The sequence below is a fragment of the Staurois parvus genome, unplaced genomic scaffold (assembly GCF_062004578.1).
Source record: "Staurois parvus isolate SC_StPar_1 unplaced genomic scaffold, SC_StPar_1.0 ptg000013l, whole genome shotgun sequence".
Classification (NCBI taxonomy): Eukaryota; Metazoa; Chordata; class Amphibia; order Anura; family Ranidae; genus Staurois; species Staurois parvus.
In genome coordinates this window covers 10,764,639-10,783,632 of record NW_028317809.1, presented here as the reverse complement: position 1 = coordinate 10,783,632, position 18,994 = coordinate 10,764,639, and the positions used below count along the sequence as shown (strand labels likewise).

Here is an 18,994-nt window from a genome sequence, read left to right as displayed (position 1 = left end):
GGAGTCATTAATGCTGATTGATCTGCCCCTGTATAATGTAAATAGCCCTTAGTATATTTATTTTACACACCAGAACAAGGATGTGGATAATTGCTCTTATGTCATACCCAGCTCAAGTAACTGTGGGCCTGATTTTAATCAATGGCAGGTTACACTTCATAAAGTTCCTTTAAGATGGAGTTGATTGGTGCCTACGGAAACACCTTTGACATACAGTACATACATGTTAACCTTACATGTGTTACAGTGCATTTTTTATTATGTCTTCTAATTATGCTGGCTGTCATGCTGATCCAATGGCCTGTGTAAGGCACAGACTTAGAAAAAGTATGCAGATCAGGAGATATGGTGTCACCTTGACTTTCTGATTTCCATCTTGGTTCTCAAAAACCGTTTCAGAAAGTAATGGAGCCAGAGACAAGCAGGTCACTTGTATTTGTATGGGAGATCATTCAAGACAGCCTCTATAATACAGGTTCCCATTTAGGAAAAGTATGCAACCTGATCGAGGGTTAGGGACAGATTTTGCTCATACTTAAAGTGGAAATAAAGTATGCAAAGCTTACCTCTGCTTCAACGTTCCAACTCCCATGAGGTCCTTCAATGGTGCCACCATTCTCCCCCCGGCTTCTTCCCACTCGCGGTCTTCAGCTATCTTAATATTTAGAAATATGGACAGCGCCACTGGGAACAATACTATGAAAACTTATATCAGATGAAAAAGATATATTAGGAAGAGTAGTTATCTCAACCTTGAAAGACAAGGTACATGTAGAACAGTAATTAATTTAAGACAGCGCTCCTCAGGCATAATATATCTTTGAATATGTGGACGTAGCAGATTTGTGTAGGTGCAAAAAAATTTAATAATACCGTGCAAAACAAGCAAAGCAGAAAAAAGTATTAACTTTGTGAATACACAAATAAATTAATGTCCAACGAAAATGTCCATATAAATAATAGTGTTCATGAATAATAGTGAATCCATAAATCTTCTTCAATAATTCTTATAATAAACTTCTGTGTAATATGACCAAATAACACCGTGAGAATCCACCACCAAATGAAATGAATACACTCACCAGAGCTCCATGCTGGTAAAGTTATAAACCAGCTTCAAGCACTTAAGCTCTGGGAGCAACGATCTGCAGAGGCACACACCTGCTGATTGAAACTCCTTCAAATGACAATTGACTCTTCATATACTCAGAATGGGATCATAAAGGAAGGAAAAATGAATCCGCAGAGTGTAAAACCATCCAGGCATTTTGTTCAGTAAAAAAGCATCAAATCCATTCACATTTAACAGTGTCAAAGCCGACACTAGTATATAATGCATACAACTGTAATGATCATAGGTTTGCTCCAGTCCCATTAGACATTAGCAGCTCACCCATACGTGATGACGTCACCTCAGAGGCCCCGGTGCAGGATGATGTCACTCCTGCACATGAGCAGGAGATCAGTCTTCCTGACACACAGGCGCTGTGCTGGAATGTAAACTGAGCTGTGTATATGGCAGCTCAGTGTACATTCTACATAAGACTGCAAGCAGGCAGGTAAATTCACTTTGTTTTCTGCAATAAAAAGGCTGCCTGTTTCAGTTTTTTTCATTTAGACTTTATTTGCATTTTAAATAAACTGAAGTATAGTTGTGGCTTAATGAACTAGATGCAAGTGATCACTTGTCAGTAACAGGATTGCTGAAAACTGCAAAGCATAAAGTCACCTGTCTCCATGTTTCAATCAGTTGCTAACTGGATGAATGAGAGATGAATGAGGGGTTATTCCTTTACTAAAGGAAACATTGCAGAATGTAAGTTATTAGTGAGGAAGCAGCTTCTTGCTTGCTTTATTTTTTATCCTTTTTGATCTCCTGCAGCTTCTTTCTGTACATATTAATAGTGCTCCAGCAGCAGCTGTATGTCATTGCTCAGGGTGAAGCCCCCTGATGGTGACATCTGCAGAAGATGTTTTTACAATGAGCACCAAAACGGCCATTTATAATCTCCACCAAAAGTCGATGACAACACAGAGGTGCAGCTGGTAGACAAGGACAGACACTGTTTGTACTTGAAGGAAATATGGATTCAGATGACATTTTCCAACCTATTGAGGAACTTTTAGGCTGCATGCACACGGAGCTAAAAAAATTTTGCTTATACAAGTGTTCGGCTTAAAAAAAAAAAAAAAAAAATTAATTTAAATCTTATCAAACTTTTTTTTCTGTTACAAAACCACAGCAAAATATCATTTACATCCAAAATACAAACATTCCCATAAATTTTGCAATCCCACCTCCCCACTACCCCCGCGCCCCCCCTCATGCAAACCCCCTAACAATTTACCCCGGTCCATATGGCTCTTCCCTTCTCTTTCCAACTTTTCATTCTATACCTATGATCTTTCTCCTCAATCCACACTTCCAACTCTTCCTTTCCTTACAAACGGCTTTATTTTTTTAATATGTCTGTAAAAGCACGTCTTTGTTGTCCTGTGTGGCCATGCAGACATAGGATCTTACAGGAGTATTTGATGAGGAGTGTTTACAGGCAGAAAAAAAACACCAAAGGCGTGTTCTCAGAGGAGCTTTTGAGCAGAAAAAAAATGCGAGTATGTGCGTAAACATGAGTGTGTGTAAATGTAGTCCAATGGCCAGAATAAATTTAGTTTTCCGAAATAAGTTATGACTAAAGCCCACCTGGGCTGAAACCCGTCAACTTTTGTGCATTGGATTTGAAGTAAATGAAGAATATTATATGCAGATGACATGCCCTGTTTTGGAACTTTCTTTTAGAAGATTGTTTGACAGTGCATGCAACTGTGGTCTGAGCACAAGTTTGCAAGGCAAAAGGGTTGCAGGATCACACTATCTTTCATTTTACAAATTTAGAATATTAAAAATTATTATTCTGTCAAGCAGAATGCATTCATGCTCAAGCACCATATGCCCATAAATACACGTACATATGTGCATAAACACACATGCATATTGTAACATTAGAGGGGTTTATTTTTGCCAAATTCTGCTTATTTTCATAAGCTCATGTGTATGTATATATATATATTAGTTATTGATTTATTCACCTGTGTTACTAGCACTTCATAGCCGATTTTCCTGCGGCTGGCATTGTCACTTGGCATTTTTTGCACCACCTTACAAATTTATGTTATGTTTACACCTGGTTGAGTGATATATTTTTATCTAGTTTATGTCATTCATTTTTCCACACTAGTGCAGGGATGCTCATTCTGTGGCCCACGGGCCACATGTGGTTCTCAGAGCCCTCTAATGTGGTCCTCGCCCTTGATCTCAAACCAGGGAAGCGCATGCCTGGGGTTGGCAATTATTATATCCTGTGGGTTTGGTGCACTTTCTGAAGGCACACCAAAACTCCAGAATGCAGGAGTTTTGGTGTGCTTTCAAAAAGTGTACCACACCCGCAAGATATATTAGTAATCTATGGAAAAGCGCAGCTAACCTGCAGGAAATGCGCAGGTGCATTTTTGTGAATGCAGCCTTACAGGGGGTTCAGGACAGTAAGGGCTGTTTGTTGTTTGGGGGGTGGTAAAACCCTATGGTTGAGACCCCTCCCCCCAAACCACAGGTGTAATGTCAGGGGTCACAATGGCGACCCTTCCCCATGCTCCAGGGGGCCCATGTGACCTCCCTGTCACATTCTGTTGTAGACTTGGACAGGAAGGGCAGCAGGGATGGTATATACAAGGACCAATCCTCTTCATTTTCCTCCTGCAACCGCTCAAAGCCGGCTTCTCCTCCTCTCCCTCCTGCTGGCATTCAGCGGCTGCAGAAGGAAAATGTTCATTATGTTATTCATAATAAAAAAAAAAAAATCTAAATTCTGAAACATTTCATAGCATTTCATTGTGGCACGCGACCCGTTACCAAATCACTTAAGTGGTTCTCTCCCTTCAAAAGGTTGAGCACCCCTGCACTAGTGCACCAAAGTTATTAGTGCGACAATCTCTTTTCATCTACCTGTTTGTTTGCCATGACTAAAGTGAGGTACACACTATGAGAAAATTGGAAGAAATATTCCGTACGAGGAACGATTGTTCGAATTTTGTGTAGTATGTACACAATTTTCGACATTTCAGACTTCCTAAATGAAAATTTCCAAAGGGGCAAACCCCGTAGGTTTTCTCTAATGTGAACAGAACTAATGATTTTCATTTAATGTGTACTGTTTTGTACAAGAATATTTGGATACGACTACACATGATCAGAAACAATAAACAACAATAATCTATGCTACAACCAGGGGCGGACTGACAACTCATGGGGCCCCCGGGCAATAGGGGATCAAGGGGCCCCTGTGTCCTTGCCCAAACTCAAAAAAGCCTATGAAAAAGGTACCAGGGGCATCTTATGGGGCCCCCTACTGGCCCCGGGCCCTCGGGCAGTGCATGAGTTTCCAAATGGTCAGTCCGCCCCTGGCTACAACATTTTTACATCAAACAATTAAAAAGCCTCTGCCGTTGGAGCACTTTCGTAGACTTAGTACCATCCTCGGTTTCGACTCGCTGTGAAACATTGAGGAAAATCAGACAATCATTCACCCGATTTTCTTATAGTAAGTACACAGCTTAAGAAACCACTGCAGCAGTTTGTTGTACATACCAAAAGAGTCTGAACTGTACTGGTCATTTCTGAAATGTAGTTTCTCCATAACATGAACTCTGCATAGAGACAAGTTTTCTGTGTAAAGGGGGTGGTGGCTATAAGGGGACTGCTTTTCTGCTACATCTGGGATATTTTACATCCCAATTAATACAGCCATGGGAATTCTTACCCTGGTGAACTGATAGCAAGAAAGCTCAACAAACCCCCATCAGTTTTCTTCAGGGCTTTTCCTGCTTAGACTAATTCCTTTCCGTGAAGTTCTTATGTGAGAAGAGGAACTGCATTACTAGACGTATGACAAATGAAATGTCTAACAGCCACTTAAAATTCCTTTCCCTTGATTTAAGCAAAATAAAATTCATATACGAGACATACCATTTACTTGCATTTATTTCTTTTCCGTTTCATTAAATTAGCAATGTTTTTATTGGCTGGTGCCCATGTGTTGTATAAAGTGTTGGAATTAGGAGGAGCAATAATGTAGGATGTGATGGAAGATAACAGTTGTTTATTTCAAATTTTACTTCAATAACCAAGGCCATATTTGGTTGTCAGCTTTATTTGATGTGTAAGATTTATATACATTTCAAGCAATTTAATTTCCTTTTGCCATTTATGGAGATGTTTCAACAGCTCTTTCAGTGCAAGGTTCTTTTTTTTTTCAAATGGAAAATTGACTTACAACTTTTTTTCTCCAAAAATGTGATCCTTCCCATGTGTACTATATACTTTATTATTTAATTAATGCTATTAAAATATAATATTGAGGCATCTTTTAAAAATATGGACCCACTTTAGGTGCCTGCTCTTACAAAGAAATCCTGGCAAGCTGTACTACTTTAAATTTTCTGACGTCTTTGCGTATTCAGATTAATGCATTTTTGCGCATTTTAACTTGCGCACTGTAGCTTGTTTTTCCAGTGCATTTTATCTTCTGTTTTGTCTGTCTTGTCATTTCCTTTCCTAAAACTATTTGTGTCTGAACTTGATAGCTAATGATGTGCCCCAACCTCTCTGGTTCCCAGACTATAAACAGGAATCTTTCTACAACGTACCAAAATGTGCTAAACACATACACATGAGCAGGCCCCCCATTAAAAATAATAAGGTTTGAAAAATCTTGACATTTAAAGCACTTCATTTGAAAGACAATGCAAAAAATGTGAATGTGGTTTACATAATGAAAACCGTCTCCCTTAAGCGTTAGATGACTGAACTTTGAAATATGTATTTTAGTTGTACTCACAGATAGACAAACTAATTGAATTGAATTTTAGAAAAAATGTACTGAAAGACAAGTTACGTAGACATTAAACTGAATCTGTAGTTAACCCATTCAAAGTAAAAGGTTGAATTAATAGCCTGCCTTACCTTCACTGCTTTACCTTGCTTTACTGCCTTACCTTCACATGTTTGCCTGCTGCCCCATTTCCCACCGATTCCCCATGCCCTATGACTTTACAAACACAGATGGGCTACAGCTAGGTAAAATTGGACTTGATGTCAGTGTTACAAATAGGAAAATGTTCATAAGGCTGGTATTTTTTGCAGAAAAAGTGGCAGTTAAGACTGAAGCATGTTAATGTACACAGCGCCAACTCCTCTGCCGTGGATAGAAGCCAAAGACATGTGCAGGCTCATGCTGAGCACAAAGAATACGCTACCTACAGAGCATATACAGATGTGTAAACCACATTGGGCACTCTATTTGGGACATGCTTAGCACAAACACTCATCTGTGGACATGCTAAGAACCCTTTCAGGCATATAAATAGCAGATAGTCATTTGCTGTGCACATGCTATGCATATGGAGCACTGTGCTAGAGTCATGTCTAGCACAATGGAAGGTGGGCACTACCAGGTACATGCTGATTATGAGAGTTTTTCTGCTAAGGATGTGCTGCCATATGGACCTGGGAAGCTCCTACAGGGACAAGTTCAGTACTTTACGCAAGGGCATGCATAGCAAAGGAGCACTACTAACAACATGGCCTTGTCCAGGTGGGCAAGATACACCCTTCCTGGAATAAAATGAAGATATGGGCCACTTTACTAGGGATATATTGAGCACAAAGAGAAATCTGCCAAGCAGTGGCATAGTGTGGGTTGCCAGCACCCAGGGCAAAGTATTGCACCGCCTAACCTGTTGATCATTAGCACTTCCTTCCACCAGCATATATATATATATATATATATATATATATATTTCTCAGGCCCGCTTTGAGCACTGACTGTCAGCTACCACTCTTTGTTCTGCCTCTCCAGCGCTGGATTGTGGAGAAGGCGGGAGGGGCTGGCTCAAGTTCTCAGTGGCGCACTGAGAGGCTGAGCTAGCTGCTGGTCAGGTATCTGGGCTGTTACTGACAGCTCTTGGTTACTGTAAGAGTCATTCACAGTGGTCACATGATAAAGAAGCTGCGCGTCCTTCCGGATATTAAAACCCACTTAAAAGACTGCCGGGAGGAGGCATTATTGGGTTAATGATAGTTTCCTTAAAGGGAGACCTGACCTGGAAAAGTAGGATAAAAGGGATAAAGAATTCCGAATGTTTTCTAATTTCTATTTTTTCAGCTAAGGAAATTTCAGGAGGAGACAACAATGGCAACCTTCATATTCCTGTCATGACAAGTGTATTTTCATGTCAGGTGGTTTCCTAAATACTGTGGATTGCTAAATATTAACATTTGTTGTAGTAATCAATGTTACCACTATTCCATCTGTGTGAACTTCCAAAATAAGTGAATGTGTAATAATGTGTGTGGTTGGGATTTTGTTTTCTTTGGCTTGCCATAACTATGTTGTTGTTCTCTTAGATTACCGGACTGGGCCCTGCTTCACACAAATCAGCAACCAGATGTGCCAGGGCCAGCTCAGTGGTATTGTGTGTACAAAGACATTGTGTTGTGCCACCATTGGTCGTGCCTGGGGTCATCCATGTGAAATGTGCCCCGCTCAACCCCACCCATGCCGCAGAGGATTCATTCCAAATATTCGAACTGGAGCCTGCCAAGGTAAATACTTACAAAACTATATCAGACGATATACAAGATCCAGTGTCTGCCACTTATTGCATAGTATTGTTCATTGCTGTTTAGTGTAATTTTTCTTGGCGGTCTTATTTTTTTCCTGATCTTTCAGATGCCTAATTTAAATGAGACAGTGAAGCTTTACTATGTGCTAGGTAGTTGTAACATATGTTTTGTAAGTTGCAAACCCTTCTACTATAGACTATCCATGGGTGATTGAAAAAGGTATGTGAAACTAACAGAGATTGCCATAAAAACATAGAAATGCAGAATAAGAACAGATGGGTTAACTATTTTTGGCTGAACAGAGCAGGGATATTCCCTTTCTTTTGTAAAGTTAAGCGGATCCATGTGAAACTGCAGACATTTAGGATGACTTGGAAAAATATGTAGCTAATTGCTCTACTAATCAAGGTAAATTGAGTTTTGTTTAGAGTTCTCCTTCCCGCACCTACTGGGTGGCAGGAACCGGTCAATAATCACAAGCTTGGAATGAATGTTAGACTCTGTGGGGGTGCACACAGTCTTTCCAGTTAACCCATAGGAGGCAGCTTAGAGGCTCTTTGTGTAGTCTTTGCAAGGCCAGAAAGAAACCAAGTAAGCGATAGAACAATAATGAGATAAAAGCATAATGCAAATAATGCATATAGTATTACCATGTACCATAGTATTTTCAGAGTATAGAGTATTGAACAGTCTACATTTCCTATAACAGTCATACGTACACACTGATGTTTTGGGCAGAAGCCAATTATATAAACTTCGGTGGTGGTAATTGCACTGTAAAGAGAAGGAGCGTGTTTAAAGTCTTTGGCTCTGAGGCTAAAAATGTGCAAAGTGTAGTAACCCATGATGGAAAGTCAGAAAGGGCTTTTCATTGGTCTGACTACATTAAGCTGCGTGTAGAATGATGTGTTCAGTACATCACAATGATGAGGGCCAGATAGCACAATGGCATTTTTGCTTTACCCTCCAAAAAAAGAGAGTAATACAGCTAATATCCAAGGGCCTTAAAAATTTGGCATATCCATAAAGGCTTGTTTATGGCAAAGCATGTTAAAAAATATTCCTGCACATTAATGAGTTTGTCTTCATTTTATCTGTGAGTCAATTTTGAAACTGAATCTTTGCTTGCTCATGCTAAGTAAAGTAACAGTTCCAGAATATTACAATTCCCACTAAAGTTTCTAGGCATGCATAATAGAGCCTGTATTGACTGGCTTTTGACTTGAATTAATGAGCAAATTTAGCTTGCTTTGGGCTTGTGTTGATGAAAAAATGCAACTTGCTTCCTGGTGCATTCCGCTTGCATTTGAGATCAGTTTGATATGTTTCTGAGATCATTCTGAATTCATTGACAGGTGCATTTGACCTGTAGTTCTGATGTGAACATCAGCACAGGCCCAAGAAAGTGACTTTCCCTGCAGTGTGCTTCCAAGTATGGGGGAACATTTGACACTTCCCCTCTCTGCCCATAAATCACCACTTGTTTTCAATCACCAGGCCAGCTTGCCAATCCATGCTCAGGTTTTAGACTTTCAGAAAGTTAAAGTGGAACTGCACTGCATCTGAGCACCACAAACCAAAACTGCTATTTAATTCATTTTTAATATTCAAAGCAAACTCAGCCATTCATCTATGTCTCCATGCTTTATTTTACTGAGAAATCATTTTGAAAAACACAATCTTTATTAAAGACAGATAATAATGTATCATTTACTTCCTGGAATCCATGTGCCCTTAGCTCAGGCATAGGTTGCGTTGAGAACCTTTCCTCCCCTCCTAAAGACTCTCGGGATGCTTGACATCAGAATGCCTAAAGGCACAGTGGCTAAAAATTGAGAGCAACTGAGCAAGTACAAAGCCGGGTGAGACAGTGTATTACTAGATTTTAAACAGTATACAGTGCCTTGAAAAAATATTCATACCCTTTGAAATTTTCCACATTTTGTCATGTTACAACCAAAAATGTAAATGTATTTTATTGGAATTATATGTGATAGACCAACACAAAGTGGCATATAATTGTGAAGTGGAAGGGAAATGATAAATGTTTTTTTAAACTTTTTACAAATAAATATCTGAAAAGTGTGGCGTGCATTTGTAATCAGCCTCTTTTACTCTGATACCCCTAACTAAACTCTAGTGGCACCAATTGCCTTCAGAAGTCACCTAATTAGTAAATAGAGTCCACCTATGTGTAATTTAATCTCAGTGTAAATACAGCTGGTCTGTGAAGCCCTCAGAGGTTTGTTAGAGATCATTAGTGAACAAACAGCATCATGAAGGCCAAGGAACACACCAGGCAGGTCAGGGATAAAATTGTGGAGAATTTTACAGCAGGGTTAGGTTATAAAAAAATATCCCAAGCTTTGAACATCATTCTGAAAATGGAAAGAGTATGGCACAACTGCAAACCTACCAAGCCATGGCCATCCACCTAAACTGACAGGCTGGGCAAGGAGAGCATTAATCAGAGAAGCAGCTAAGAGGCCCATGGTAACTCTGGAGGAGCTGCAGAGATCTACAGCTCAGGTGGGAGAATTTGTCTACAGGACAACTATTAGTCGTGCACTACACAAATCTGGCCTTTATGGAAGAGTGGCAAGAAGAAAGCCATTGTTGAAAGAAAGCCATAAGAAGTCCCGTTTTCAGGAAACCATGTGGGAGACAGAGCAAACATGTGGAAGAAGGTGCTCTGGCCAGATGAGACCAAATTTGAACTTTTTGGCCGAAAAGCTTAAGGCTTTGTGTGGCGGAAAACTAACACTGCACATTACCCTGAGCACACCATCCCCACCATGAAACATGGTGGTGACAGCATCATGTTGTGCAGATGCTTTTCTTCAGCAGGGACAGGGAAACTGGTCAGAGTTGATTGGAAGATGGATGGAGCCAAATACAAGGGAATCTTAGAAGAAAACCTGTTAGAGTCTGTAAAAGACTTGCGACTGGGGTGGAGGTTCACCTTCCAGCAGGATAACGACCCTAAACATACAGCCAGAGCTATAATGGAATGGTTTAGATCAAACATATTCATGTGTTAGAATGGCCCAGTTAACGCCCAGACCTAAATCTAATTGAGAATCTGTGGCAAGACTTCAAAATTGCTGTTCACAGACGTTCTCCATCCAATCTGACAGAGCTTAAGTTATTTTGCAAAGAAGAATAGGCAAAAATGTCTCTCTATAGATGTGCAAAGCTGATAGAGACATACCCAAACAGACTTGCAGCTGTAATTGCAGTGAAAGGTGGTTCTACAAAGTATTGACTCAGGGGGCCTGAATACAAATGCACATCACACTTTTTGCATATTTAGTTGCAAAAAATTTTGAAAACCTTTTATCCTTTTCCATCCACTTCACAATTATGTGCCCCTTTGTGTATGGGGTATGAATACTTTTTCAAGGCACTGTAGGTACCTATTTTTAATGTTTTACGTAGCTGTACCTACAAAAGGGCCAGCCTGAAGTGATTTAGCAGGACTTAATTTTCTGACTAAAGTTCCACTTTAAGGAATTTACCACCTGAAAAAGAGAATTTCAACATAAAATATTAGACTAATTACATAAAGTATTATGTTTTTACTTAGTTTGTCAGTGACCAGATTAAAGTAACAGTGTAACAGAAAATTCCCTTTGAGCATACCCATGATGAATAGTTATTGATAGTGTTCAGGTTCTGAGCAATATTGAGAAGCCTACCCAATTTCTATGGGCCTTTCTGCAAAGCAGAATTTAGCAACAGAAGTTTGCCAAGATAACAGTCTTAAGTGCTTTCTGAACTCTCTCACTTTGTTCCATAATGCCATGATCATGTGACACAGATTTCTCCAGGTATGTAAAATTTTTCATCAAGTATACAAATCTGTAATATATAATTTATTCTGCTTTAACATGCAGTGAAATGTTTTGTGTGAAGAAATTTTGCTGTGTGTAGTGTTTGTTGGTTCTATTGTGTTTTACTGTTTGCAGAGCCTCCTAATGTGTCCTGATTTTTGATGCAGAAACATTGTCACAGCTCTTCCTGCTTCACAGGCCCCTTTATGTTTATGCTAAAGGGTCTACTGCTGCCAAAATTGTTTTACAAGTTTACATATTTGCAATTCACAAATGGGCATTCCAGACAGAGTGGGTCAGAAACACTTTCAATCAGAATGGAAACAACCAGTTGTTAGCAATTATGTCTTCCGGCATTTGAGGGTCCAGGTTTTTTCATAAATTCCATAGAGTTTGGTAGTGAGAAGAAAGAATTACTAAGTTATGCGGTTCAGTAATGTGCTTAGGCATAGCAGCTAAAACATTTGGCAAGGTAGAAAAGATTGCAATCTGAAAAAGTAATTGGGGCAGTAGTAGAGCAAGTCATGGAGTGCCATCTTAGTTTGGCTGAATCAAGTGTGTGCTGTTCTCCTCATATTTGTTATTTAACTGTGCATTGTATTACCAATTCTTATTTCACCATGTTTGTTTCTATGTCTTGATCTGTTGCTGCCATCTGCTGGCCAGAATTTGCATGCTGCATGCCTTTGTTATAGCTAGTAAGTGTTTTCTCTGCTGGGCGTGGTTTTAGGCAAGCCTTGGTTCTGGTCACTTCCTGCAGCCATTTTATCTGCTGTATAGCTGTGTGACAGGACATTCAATACCCTGGGCTTGTGAAGGCATCAGTTTTTGACCAGCAGTTAGCCTCAGGAAAGATATCACAGGACAGCATCAATACCTCTACTACATTACAGTATTGTATCACTGTTTGTCGCTGTATTTTGGACCAAATAAACCCACGCTGATTTCATTCCTGTGTATACGTTTGGATCCGTCTAACCTGAACATCTGCCGGTCCGGTCTGCTCCACTGCTTGGATACGAAGGTAGGAAGTTACACAGCCATTATCAGTTATACCTTCATTCGCCTTCATGTGGGGACAGAACAGTCAAAAACTGCCTTAAAGTCCATACCCCGCTACAGATTCCCTCAGAGTCCAGTACCACACTCAGGAATTTCCCTAGCAACAGGCCCACTTGCAGCAAATCTGCCCGGCTACAGTGCATGTTCCACAAGCCTATGCGGAAGCACTGCACATACGCAGTATCTATACTCTCGCCTGGAAGTCCTCCACAACTCGCCAAGCCATTCCTAAAGTGCTATATTAACTTTTGCTCGCACGTTCCTTACACTGCCGTGGCCGCCGCAAAACCCCGCAATTCATTCTAAATATCTTAGAAATTTTGTCAAGGTGCCCTATCGGAGCTGTACGGCGATTTTCAGCGTCCAATTCAAAACTTCATTTTCTTAAAGAGACAGCGCACCTTAAGTCAAAATGGCCGAAAAGGACTTTGCACAGTTCCCCAGTGATGAGCTAAAGCAAATGCAACCTGATACTGATCATCATGAAGGGCAGGGAACAGAATCCACACTTCCAGCAGAACAAGTCGTGCGACCAAGACGCTCTCTCAAACCGACAGTAAAGGTCATTGAAAATTATCACACCACGAAAGATGAGCTATGTGATAACCTGGAGGAGCAATGGGAACGAGTTTCCTCCCTCATGTCCGGACTTAAATCCTCCTCAGGTGATGCCACAAGCTTACAAGTTGCCATCGGGCGGCTGGACACAGCTCAAGAAAGATACAATAGACTGTCCACAAGGTATATAACCTTTCTAAAAGACTCTAATATCGATGAAGCCCTATCAGAACTAAGCAAGGCAGAATCAATAGCCAGACAAAGAGACGTCATGGTGCTGGATGTTAAAGGTAAAGCGGAACTCCGTATCTCGCATTTGCAAGAAACTAAATCACACAGATCAAATTCATCTAAACATTCCTCTCGGTCATACAGATCATCGTGCTCAAGAAGCTCAGCCTTGAGCGACAGATTACTAGAGGCCCGCATAAACGCAGAGCAATCCAAAGCGAGACGCTCCTTCACTGAAAAAGAAGCTCTTGCAAGGGCAGAGGCCAAGAGGGCAGAAGCAGAGGCAGAGGCCAAGAGGGCAGAAGCAGAAGCAGAGGCAGAGGCCAAGAGGGCAGAGGCAGAAGCAGAGGCCAAGAGGGCAGAAGCAGAGGCTCGAATAAAGATTTTCGAATCAGAGATGCAGGAGGAAATTGCATTAGCTAAAGTAAGACTACTTGAGCAAGCATTGAGCCAAGGTCTTGATCCAGTCTGCTCGCTACCACAGGAGATAGATGATCCAGTTGATCGCACCAGTGACTATGTACTGAATCAGTTATCTGCGCCACCCCCAGTTTGCAGTACCGTCCAAGCCGAGAACACTGAAACCTCCAAGTTAGCTCTACCTGCGGTACCAGTGCCACCCACAGCACCCGAGCAACCTAATAACCGTTACCCGGAAGTGCCCTCTCAAGGACGGTTGTTACAGAAAGATCGCTATCAGGCGTTTTCTGGCCTACCTCCACAGCTCAAGCAGCAGTCATCACAATATACAGAGGCTAAACGAAAGCTTAACCCTGCAGCTACATCATTCTACCCGGAAGCATCTCACCCCTTCACGCCAGGCAGCCAATACGCCCCAGGGGCATCACAAGTCGTCATGGCAACAAGCAGTGAGAAATCAGATATGTCTGAGTTTGCCAGGTTTATGGTGAGCAGAGAGCTAATCAACACCAGTCTCTCAAAATTTGATGACCGTGCAGAGAGCTACAGAGTTTGGAAGGCAACCTTCAAGGCCGCCATCGCTAACCTCAACCTAACCGCAGAGCAGGAGTTTGACCTCTTGATCAAATGGCTGGGCCCAGGCTCCACAAATCGTGTCAAGAGCCTCAGAACTGTTTATGTGGGACAAGCAGAAGCAGGTCTTGCTGTCGCCTGGCAGAGACTCGAACGTACCTTCGGCAGTGCAGAAGCAATAGAGAAGGCCCTATTCAAGAGACTGCAGAACGTTCCAAGGATCAATCTCAAGGATGTCCAGAAGCTTCAGGATTTAAGTGATCTGCTCATGGAACTGGAGCTTGCCAAGGGTGACCCTCGTCTGTCTGGGCTTTGTTACCTGGATACAGCTCATGGAGTGAACCCAATTGTCGTGAAGCTACCATACAGTCTGCAAGAAAAGTGGGCGGCATCAGTCTCAAGGTACAAAAGAGAGCATGACATCACCTTTCCCCCATTTATTCACTTCTGTAGGTTTATCGATGAACAGTCCCAGATGAGGAATGACCCCAGCCTCGACTTCCTGGAGTTCAACACTACAGCTTCAGCAACATCATCATCAAGGTATGAAAGCATCACGCATAAACACAGAGACTTCAAGAGCAGCGTGAGTGTTAGAAAGACTAACCTACCATCTCCTGCAGTACCCACGGGTAAACAGTACACTACCTCATCAGGAGATAAGACTTTCAATCGTGAATGTCCCATTCATAAAAAACCACACTCTCTGAACAAATGTAGAGGGTTTAGATCCAAAACCATACAGGAGCGCAAGAAAATCCTCACCGAGCTTGGGGTATGTTTCAGATGCTGCGCTTCATTGGAGCACATGGCTAAGGACTGTAAATCTGTCATCAAGTGTGAGGAGTGTCATAGTGAAAGACATGCCTCAGCTATGCACCCAATCCCACTCTCCGGAGATTCACCCACTGCCGTCACAACCATTCCTGCTCCAAGTCATGGCGGGGAGCCCCAGAATTACGCTAACGCAGCCACCGCTGTTTCCTGCTCATGCTTGGATGTATGTGGGGAGGGCCAGTGTGAGAAATGTTGTGCCCGAATATGCCTAATCAAGGTCTACCCAGAGGGACTACCAGAAAAGGCAGTAAAAATGTATGCCATCATTGATGACCAAAGCAACCGGTCCCTAGCAGGTCCTAAATTCTTTGAAGCCTTTGGAATAAAGGGACCATCCGAACCCTATACCTTAAACACCTGCTCGGGCCGCATAGAGACTAGCGGCAGAAGAGCACAAGGATTCATCTCTTCTCCTGTCAGTGGGGATACGGAAATACCCTTACCGACGCTGATCGAATGCGATCAAATACCCAACCATAGGGATGAGATTCCTACCCCAGAAGCTGCATTTCACCAACCTCACCTAAGGCACCTAGTCAACGTTATCCCACCTATGGACATCAACGCCGAGATTCTACTCCTGCTCGGCAGAGACAATCTAAGGGTACACAAAGTGCGTCAACAGTGTAATGGTCCTGACTATGCACCATACGCCCAGAGACTGGACTTGGGATGGGTAATCATAGGAAATGTATGCTTAGATCAACCAAAAATCAACTCCTTCAAAACGTACGTGCGTGCAGATGGACGCACAACTTGCATTAAGCCGTGTCCTCATCACTATGAGGTGAGAGAGAAGTCTCCAAGCCTCGTACATCTACCTGACGTCATTAATCCCCTTTTTGCCGACAACTTGGGGAGATCAGTCTTTCATACAACCAAGGACGACGATAAAGTAGCCTTGTCAGTAGAGGACAGAGAATTTGTCAAGATAATGGACAGTGAGTTCTTTAAAGACGAAACCAATCACTGGGTTTCTCCATTACCCTTCCGAGCTAACAGGGTAAGACTCCCGAAAAACCGGGAACAAGCTCTGTCTAGATTTAACTCTCTTCAGCGTACCATGAACAGCAAGCCTGAAATGAGAGAACACATCGTCGCCTTTATGGATAAAATATTCCGTAACAACCATGCAGAACCAGCTCCATCCTTAAGGAAGAACGACGAGTACTGCTACTTGCCTTCATTCGAAGTATATCATGCCACTAGACCTATGTCTGTAGGTTCCTTTACTAACTCTACTTGGCTTACAGGTCCGGAGTTTCTGCTAAAACAGGCGGACGATTGTGTACAGGAAGTTTTCAGCATCCAGGATCCGGATAATGATCCAGAAATCCGCGCTGAAGTCAGTGTATTGGTCACTGGAACAAAGCAAATCTCCAGCCTCGGTAGCCAACGCTTTGAACATTTCTCCAGTTGGATGAGACTCGTCAGGACTATCACAAGGTTAGTGCACATTGCAAAATGTTATCACAATACTCACGAAGATAAGGATTGTCATGGTTGGCACGTCTGCCATAAACCCTTCTCTGCGGAGAACATCTCTCATAGTGAGTCCCTCATAATACGTCACGTCCAACAAGAGGAATTCAATGTAGAATGGAAGTGCTTATACAACAAACAGCAGATTCCAATAAAAAGCCCTCTTGCCAACTTAAATCCAGTTATTGACAGTTTTGGCTTGCTCAGAGTTGGTGGTCGTTTGAATCAAGCCCACCTAAGAGTTGCAGAACAAAATCCTCTCATCATTCCCAGCAAACACCATATCACCGTCTTGCTGATCCGACACTACCACAAACCAAACCTGAAAAAAGGTGACCTCGTGTTGATGAAGGAGCAACATACCATACGGATTGACTGGCCTATGGGACTAATTACAAAGGTTCTTCCTAGCAAGGATGGCAAGGTTCGTAAAGTGGAGTTGAAGATCTTCAGAAAGGGTGAGCTTAAAATGTTCGCAAGGCCAATTAACGAACTCATTTTGATACTACCCATTGAGAACATTCCTGCTGGGTGAACTCTACTGAACTTGAACTTTGTGGTTCTTCTCTATTCCAACTCGGAATCTACTATATTGTTATGTTTATTGCATTCTAACATGTTTTTTGTTACAGGTTGTTTTATATTTTATGGACATTCGTCATAGTGAAATCCCTTATGGAATTTCAGACGGGGAGTGTGCTGTTCTCCTCATATTTGTTATTTAACTGTGCATTGTATTACCAATTCTTATTTCACCATGTTTGTTTCTATGTCTTGATCTGTTGCTGCCATCTGCTGGCCAGAATTTGCATGCTGCATGCCTTTGTTATAGCTAGTAAGTGTTTTCTCTGCTGGGCGTGGTTTTAGGCAAGCCTTGGTTCTGGTCACTTCCTGCAGCCATTTTATCTGCTGTATAGCTGTGTGACAGGACATTCAATACCCTGGGCTTGTGAAGGCATCAGTTTTTGACCAGCAGTTAGCCTCAGGAAAGATATCACAGGACAGCATCAATACCTCTACTACATTACAGTATTGTATCACTGTTTGTCGCTGTATTTTGGACCAAATAAACCCACGCTGATTTCATTCCTGTGTATACGTTTGGATCCGTCTAACCTGAACATCTGCCGGTCCGGTCTGCTCCACTGCTTGGATACGAAGGTAGGAAGTTACACAGCCATTATCAGTTATACCTTCATTCGCCTTCATGTGGGGACAGAACAAAGTGCCAGTATTGTGGTCAATTGCAAGAGCCCAAAAGATTGCCCTCCCTTTATTTCCTTTATTGCTAAATCTTTATGCATTTATGAGCAACAAGAAGGGAGCAACCATACCACACTAATTAATCCACAATGTTATTCCAAGGAAAACCTGATGTTGCTGTGGTCAGGGCCAAAGAAAACAGATGGCAGGAGAAATACATATGCAGTTATTGGTCAAGCAATTGTAATGCTAAGTATGTACTACCAAAAGGATTATATTTACTGCAGACTGGAAGTTATGGTCATACTAAATTCTATAGCAACAAATAAAACAGTTCTCATAAGCCATATATTTAATATTCGTGATGAGCTTGCTCAAACAAAGGCTCCACATTGTCAATGTCTGGAGGGCATTTCTGTGTTCCATCTTGCTTGATGAACATTGACCAGGAGATGACGTGTACTGCTGCTGGAGGACTGTGTTGCATTTGCTTGAGGAATGTTGACTTTGGGGTGGCATTAGGAATGATGTAATGCTGCTGGAGAACATCACTAATTTAGATCCTGCTTGGTGACCGTGGGGATGGCTTCAGGACAGGGGCATTGCTGCTGGGCTCAATGGAGGACATCACTATGTTAGCATCATTTGGCTGGGGGATGGTCTTAAGAATGATTCTGTAAAACATTTCCACTAAAGTTTCTACATTTCATGAAAAGCCTATGAAAAAGGTACCAGGGGCATCTCATGGGGCCTCCTACTGACCCCGGGCCCCCGGGCAGTGCCCGAGTTTCCAAATGGTCAGTCCGCCCCTGGTCCAAAGATAGTTATTTTTGTTAGATAAGGCTTAGTTATGACATTTGTAAAGAAAATGGCCACTGCCGGTGACACTTGTCTCTTCCCAGATGTTCCAATAGCCAAATCCCCTTCTTAGCAGTGAATGACTCCAAAATCTAGTATGCCATTTTTATGCAGCCACAGAATACAGTTTTTTTTTAAATTAATCTGTCAGTCATTGAGATAACATTGGGCTTTTTCTGGTTGGTTTAGTAAAGATGGCTGCAAACATCCCACAAATCCTAGCATAATCAATCCAGAAGTGAGTGGCTGACCCTATAAA

At 41.8% G+C, this 18,994-nt stretch overlaps 1 protein-coding gene across 1 annotated transcript in view; it reads left to right on the top strand.

The window, feature by feature from the left end:
• Nucleotides 1–18,994, top strand: part of LOC149473602 (fibrillin-2-like) — a 238,911-nt gene that overhangs the window by 140,076 nt on the left and 79,841 nt on the right. The window contains exon 7 of the mRNA XM_089675603.1: nucleotides 7,460–7,657. Within this exon, the coding sequence (XP_089531729.1) occupies nucleotides 7,460–7,657 (198 nt within the window). The remainder of the gene's footprint in view (nucleotides 1–7,459; nucleotides 7,658–18,994) is intronic.